The 7,268-nt window shown below is 38.6% G+C and overlaps 1 protein-coding gene across 3 annotated transcripts in view; it reads left to right on the top strand.

Annotated features, from left to right (window-relative positions):
- The window catches only part of LOC115800592 (dehydrogenase/reductase SDR family member on chromosome X), a 55,588-nt gene that overhangs the window by 43,920 nt on the left and 4,400 nt on the right, over positions 1-7,268 (top strand). For all 3 annotated transcript variants that reach the window (XM_030758051.1, XM_030758052.1, XM_030758049.1), the window contains 3 exons: positions 744-845; positions 1,381-1,588; positions 3,731-3,938. In XM_030758051.1, the coding sequence (XP_030613911.1) occupies positions 744-845; positions 1,381-1,588; positions 3,731-3,938 (518 nt within the window). The remainder of the gene's footprint in view (positions 1-743; positions 846-1,380; positions 1,589-3,730; positions 3,939-7,268) is intronic.

Genomic DNA, 7,268 nt, shown 5'->3' with positions numbered 1-7,268 from the left:
TGCGCCTTTAATTTATCACCTGTCCGTACCTATTACGCAAGACAGCCTGCAGTACTTTGGGTAGCTCAGAGGTTTAGCAAGCCTGTGATGTCACAGGTTTGTTACCTGGCTGATCATTTAGTAAGGGATGCAGAGGTACCTGTTTGGAACCACAGAGCAGGCTAATGTCATGCTTTGAAACTCTACTGATGTATAAAGTATATCAGGATATATCCCTTTCGATGAACAGATTTAATAAATTTCCTTTAGTTACAACAAAAATGTTATTGCAGGAAATCTGAATTAGTTAAGCTTCTTAAGTAAGTTTTTCTGCATGCACACAGACACTTAGGCATACTAAAGCTGTCAGTCGCCCTTCATGTTCTGATGATGCAAGCTCCAGGCCAGTGATCTCTTACCTGTGTCTTGTCACATATTAGATCTGATATAACAATGCGCTGAGCTGTGATGGAGTTCTAGTAGGAGTATTAGGCTTGTTATAATGTGATGGAGCAGTGGAAGTATAGTGCTCTTAGTGTTGCAGTTTAAGAATCCACCAAGCCCGCTGGAGAAGATGATTAATACACTCTTTGATGTCTTACCGGCAAAGTGACGTGCAGGATTAATCCATTTACAATGGCCCTGATGTGTGTGCCTCTGTGTGTGTGTGTGTGTGTGTGTGTGTGTGTGTGTGTGTGTGTGTGTGTGTGTGTGTGTGTGTGTGTGTGTGTGTGTGTGTGTGTGTGTGTGTGCGTCCATTGCAGTGGAGTTCAGGAAACTGGACCTAGCTTCATTGCAGTCTGTACGTCAGTTCGCCCAGAGCTTCAGAGAACGGGACCTGCCACTAAATATTTTGGTCAATAATGGTGAGTCCTCGTGTTCTGTGAATGTGCAGGCAGGACTCTGCACATGTAAAGCAGTTTATCAAATATTTATTGAGATGAGTAGAAAGCCTCTGCACAGCTGTGTAATTTCGGTGCAGTCAACTGGCTGAGTTTAAAGGGATTTTGAGAATTAAACACAGATCCAGTCACACTGAGAAATGTTTTGCATGCATACTTGGATACTGTACATGTATTTCTTCATAGAAACCAGCTGTTATGTTCTAGGTGTGTCTCACTGAACTTAAATGATGTTAATTTGCACTATTAATGATATAAACAATATTGAATGTTAGAACTATTTTTCTAAACCCTCAGCAGCTCACAGGTATGATCTGTCTTTAGCTTGTTTTTTTTTTTAAAGAAATAAATGTAGCCTTGTGTTTTATCTCAGTTTACTTTTATATATAAAAAGGATGAATATTTGTGTTCAATTATTCTTGCAGTGTTTGAATTACATTCGCATTTTAAACACTGAAATGCGTTCTTTGTGTGTGTTTATGTGGATGTGTGTTTCAAGCGGGTGTTATGCTGGTTCCTGAGGGGCGTACAGAGGATGGATTTGAGCAGCACTTTGGTGTGAACTACCTAGGACACTTCCTTTTGACCTGGCTACTCCTGGATACACTGAAGGATTCTGGGAAATCGGGTCATGTCTCTTGTGTGGTCAACGTCTCATCCTCAGCCCACCGCATCGGAGAGATCAGACTAAATGACCTGAATAGCTGGTAGGTGCACACAAACACACAATATACTGTACACTCACCTGCACATCTGATCCACACAGTACCTGATGTTATTAATAAATAATAAAGTAATAAGTAGTGAAAATTTAAAAATGCTTGCACGCTGTGCCATTTCATGTAATTGCTGTTGCCACAGTGGTCATTAATTCTTTCTGTTGCACTTCACTGTGTTTGCTGGCTGTCAGCCATTTTGCTATTGAGCCACAACCACATCTAATGATGTGTGACATCACTGACCATTCACAGTAAGAGCTTTATTAAAGAACACAAAGTCAGTCCTTTCCTCTTCTTTTGGAAGAGCAGTTTAAACCTTTACTTATTGTGCTTATTGTACTGAGATCAGCAGCACACATCTCAATTTGGCACAAGTGGACAATTCTTGGTTCCAGTTGGCTCAGTATTGCGCTAGTTCTCAACACCGCTGTCAAGATGTATTAACAGTCTTAACATCTTCATTATGTCATTACATAGACATATTGGTATGCAATAGCCAAGGTCTTAAACCTCTATGCTTATTTATCTCAGTGCAGAATTCTTTTAGTCCAAAAACCTGACACGACTTGAGTGATGCCCTTGTGTAGAGCTCAGGGATATGACATCTAAATAATAATTTTAGGCTGCTATCATGCTACACACAGTATATATATATATAAATGCTTAATGTATCTCTTTGATGCATACAGTCAAACCAGTATGATGATTCCAGTAGTCCCTGCTTGAAAACATTCTTGTTCTTATTCATTAATAATTTCCATTGGAACAATTTTAAACTTTCATGCAAAAGTGGGAAATCACAAAAATTACAAAGTGGGAATTTATCAACACAGTATTTATTTAATGGCACATAGTCTTTTTGAAGCTGTAGCTCACTGTAGCTCACGTAGCTCACCCTGAGAAATAGTACTGATGCAAAGCACCACATGCAAATGACTTAAGACCAATTTTCCCAAGAGACCACCATTAGGGACTAATTGTAACATCTGCTCTTACCAGTTGCAGTTTATTAAAGAGATAAAATTTAATATTGAGCAGAATTGAGTTCACATCATGGGTGCGGCCCTCCAAAACAGTCCCAGTTTCTCCCCTTGGGGAAATTAATTGCCCACCCCTGCTTTAGACACACTGTCAACCTTGTCTGCTCTATAGGAAAGAAGTGTGATGGCAACAGCATGTGAGAACAATAACTTTTACTGTCCTATACTACAAAGCAAGTTCAGCATACCCAGGTTATCATGCTTCATTGGCGATCAAGCAAAATGGGGTCATGGGGTCATATGACTCTTCTTCCACAAAAAAAAATTATCCCTATGAGTGCCATTTACTCCAGAGACATTATCAAATGATGATTACAAATCTGTAAAAAATGTGTGTGTGTGTATATATATATATATATATATATATATATATATATATATATATATATATATATATATATATATATATATATATATATATAATGTATTCCCCCAGCAGAGAATCTATATTACACCTAAAATATGCTGTAAATAAAAGACAGAAACTCTGGACATGACCTGTTCCCTACAGTTTAAGTTTTTTCATTATCTTAGCTGCAGACTCTGTGCTGTTTAAGGGTTTCTGAGTAAAGATTCAATATAAAAACAGAATTCAAACATAGGCTTAGTCTATTTACGTAAGTGCAGTGTCAGTGTCCTGTTTTAGGATCATGTATTAGCGCTTATAGAACAATAAAACTATTGTAAAATTGTTTACTGCTAACAAAAAAATCAAGGAATAATATTGTGTCTAAGAATTTATATTTATTATTAATACTTATCAGGGAAACACAAAGTAGGTGGTGATTCATGCCTGAATACACCAAGAAATTAACCCATTGCTATAAAATCTCAAATATTCTTTAAAAAAATGTGCTTGTATTTTTGAAACAGTTGGCAAGGTGTTATCTAGTAACCTACAGCCTAGGAAGTGCAGGTCTCTTTACTGCCACTGTCGCTTTGCAGTCCAATGATGTTATCTAGATGCTTCACATTTGCTTTTTGAGCCAGCAGATTTAGAAAAGTCTCATCAAGCCTGCAGTATATAGATCTTCATTTATAGAATGTGCTACCATGCTTTGACATTCTTTCTTGCTATCTCTCTATTCAGTCAGTTTTATTCAGCGCATGCTGCTTACTGTCAGAGCAAGCTGGCCCAGGTGTTATTCAGTTCCCACCTTCACCAGGAGATGCAGAGTGGAGGTTTCCAAGTGAGTTCATGTGCCGTGGATCCTGGCATGGTGGATACTGCACTCTACCGCCACCTCTGGACACCCCTCCATCTGGCGCAGAGTGTCATCGCTCGCCTGCTTTTCCGGGTAAAACACGGCCCTCGTTGTGTTGTAAAGAGCAAAACAAAGTCGCTATTTTACATAAAGCTCTATTACGAAAGTCGTTTAATGAAATGTAAATATCAGATATAATATTACGTTTTCTGTAGTGTCATAGTTGTATTGTTCACCATGTAGAGAAATATCACACAGTGCAAATAAAATGTAGCTGAATTGCTTTATACTGTTTATTACAGAAGGATCACAGTAATTGATCTTTAAACTGATCTTCAAATTATTTTACTGTTCCTCAATTCTCAAGTTGCAGTTTGTTCTGCTTTGTGAGGTTTTTTTGTTAGTTAACTGACTGAAATGGAAATCTCTAAAAGGCAAAACTGTTGGATCCGAACCTGCAAACTTGAGTGTGGGCACTCTTCTGGATTTTATTATAAGAGGAAATAGACAATTATTCATGTACACACAGAGACACACAGTCCATCCACCCTGCTGAAAGTGGAAGTGCTACTAAAACTCAAGCCAGCCTCTTCACTTTGTGTTACATTTTAAAGCCTTCTTTGCATAACTTAGAGTGCTGACCCCAGGCTGCTGTTAATGTCCCTGGGATTTAATGGAGGAAGATGCGTGTGCATGTTTGAGCCCCAAGCTGCAGTTGTCACAGGCATTTGCCTGTGAGCTTAACCTTAGGATAGTTTTGCCCCACATATGCAAACTTATTATCACACCAAATTATGTATGGAATTATTAACTCACACGCACACCCCTACAACCAACTGCGATTTTTGTCTTTTATAACACCTTTTTACCTTAAGCCCAGGGGTTAAAGTGGGATTTGGCAGGAGGGGAAACCGTAAGATCGGATGTAGTGGTGCAGCATGGGAAAAAGAATCAATTAGAAATAAGTCACATTATTTGCATCCAGTAGATTTTTCTTTGTGTACAGGTGTGTGAACTGTGAACACCACAGTCTGCTCTGTGCCAGTCCAACATCACTGGTACTAAACTATACTACACTGCCCAGTATTTTATACAATCTTTGAATAAGCAAAATTATTATAATTCATTTAGTTTTTCACATTGTTTGGCAATATGTAAAAAACAACTTGAGCAACACATCAGATATAGATCCAATGTTTTATTTAAAAAAAAAAAAACACACTCCAAAATCAATTAGGACTTTACAAGCTTTACATTTCCAATGCCACTTGCAGTTCTTATCTTTGAAAAGAATCTCTCATCTTCCTCTCCTGTCCTGTCTTTCTCTCAGTGTCGCACATTGTTTTTTTTTTTCTCCCTGGGACCTACGTTAGCTACCTTCACATTGTCTGATACACTGTGTTTGCCGATATTTGTTGAACTGTTTGAAAAGCTGCTTTTGAAATTACCTGCCACTTAAAAACAATCTTTACCCTGTTTATGCTCGCTTCTCTTCTTCAGTACTAGCTGGATGCTTAAGTACCATGACCGCAATACATCTGCACCACGAGCACATCCCAAAAAGGAAATGAAAAAGAAACGGATTTGTTGAGGGTGTAAAGAGACTGTGGGGTGTCATTATTTTCTTATTACTGAGCAAGTATCTCCATGTTGTCAGCTGGAAGCAACACCAAGCTGCAGCACATGAAAAATTAACTCACTCAACAATATTTGTTATTAAGTTGAATTAATTACTAGCCCGCTTTAACCCCTGCTTAAGCCATATGATTTAGTTGAATGCAGAGCAATAGAACATAGAAAGAGAAGAGGGTACTTGATCCTAAATCACAAAGCAAATTAAGACCATACAGTTACAATTCACCGAGGTCACAGAGGAATTTGTATTTTTAGGCAATTTGTTACTAGCACTGTGTCGCAAAAACACAGAATTTGTTCCCATTTCTTCATGTGATTTGAATCTTCAGAAAAAATACCAAAGATAACAGTTTGACAGGCATAAAGTACAATTTCTGTACCAACACAATGATTTCCAAACAGCTATTAGCCGAAAACTCGGCATATCTTGGCAGGGTGTGCAGTGTCTCCTTAAAAAGTTTGAGGACAATGGACAAGTAGAGGACAAAAGTAGTGCCAGGTGTAAAACACAGGACAAAAGAGAGGTATCTGGTCCTTCAGCTGATCCATCTGCTGTTCATTGAGCCTCAACAGTGGAAAATTGGCTGTCAAGAAGCCATTCTTAAGTAAGGGAAATGGGGAGAAAAGGGTGAGGTATGCCAAATTACACATGGGCAACAGGTCTTATGGAGTGATGAATCTAAATTTAAAATTTTTCCTTCAAATCATCATCAGTATGTATGGAAAAGTTCAGGAGAGAGGTACAACAGTGAGTGTCTACAGCCAACTGTGAAACACGGTGGAGGCTCTGTCATGGTTTGGGGCTGCATTTCAGCCAGTGGTGTTGGGGATCTTGTCAGAATTGATGTAATTATGAATGCAGAAAAGCCCCATCGGGTTTTTATCCACCTTGCGATACCACCTGGAAAGCATCTGATTCACAACAGCTTCATTTTTGACACTGATCCCAAACACACTGGCAATGCAGTAAAAGAATAGCTGGATAGAAAAACACACAATGGAACATCATCAGTCATGGTTTGGCCTCCCCAGAGCCTGGACCTCAAGATTATTGAAGCAGTGTGGGATCATCTTGACAGAGAACAGAGCAAATGGCAGCCAGCATCCAAAGATGAGCTGGAAACTATTCCTGAACAAAACTTAAAGAAATTATAAGAAACCTTGTTTAAGAAAGTTCGTATTGCCATGGAAATTATCTTTTTTCCCCTTTGGGGATGTTTTTTTTTTCTGCACTAAAATTACTACATGCGTGGACAGACTTTTAAACTACAGACAGCAAAATTTATTATGATGAAGAAGTTTTGCTTGCCAATACCTTTTTCTTTTCTTTTTTTGTACTGAAAAATTTAGCCCTTCAAGCAAAATGATAATTCATTTAGAAGAACAATTAAAATTGATGTTTGAAATATTGCAGAGTAGTACAGCATACACACACACGCACACACCACACACTCGCATGCACGTACTGTTGTACACAGTATGCAAGTGTGCTGTTGATGCTTGCAGGATGTGATTCTTCCTCTGCTCAGAAACCTGCTGCTGGTCTCACAGCTGACACTGAGATCATTGTTAAAATGCATCAACACCAGTGCTCTCAAGCACACACTTATCCATGAAAACACACACACATTTACCCTGAGCCTTCCTTTAACTGATACTAACACACAGTGACATTAGCCCTACTCTTGCATTCATGCCCACACAGTACACAAACACACACGCTCACACACTTAGGTACATTTTTTTGCTTTTGTATGGATAGGTTGTTGTTGATCTTGTCATCCATTA

This window comes from Archocentrus centrarchus, chromosome 21, assembly GCF_007364275.1.
Source record: "Archocentrus centrarchus isolate MPI-CPG fArcCen1 chromosome 21, fArcCen1, whole genome shotgun sequence".
Lineage (NCBI taxonomy): Eukaryota > Metazoa > Chordata > Actinopteri > Cichliformes > Cichlidae > Archocentrus > Archocentrus centrarchus.
Note: the sequence above shows the minus strand (reverse complement) of the source record. Positions and strands in the feature narration are given on the sequence as shown.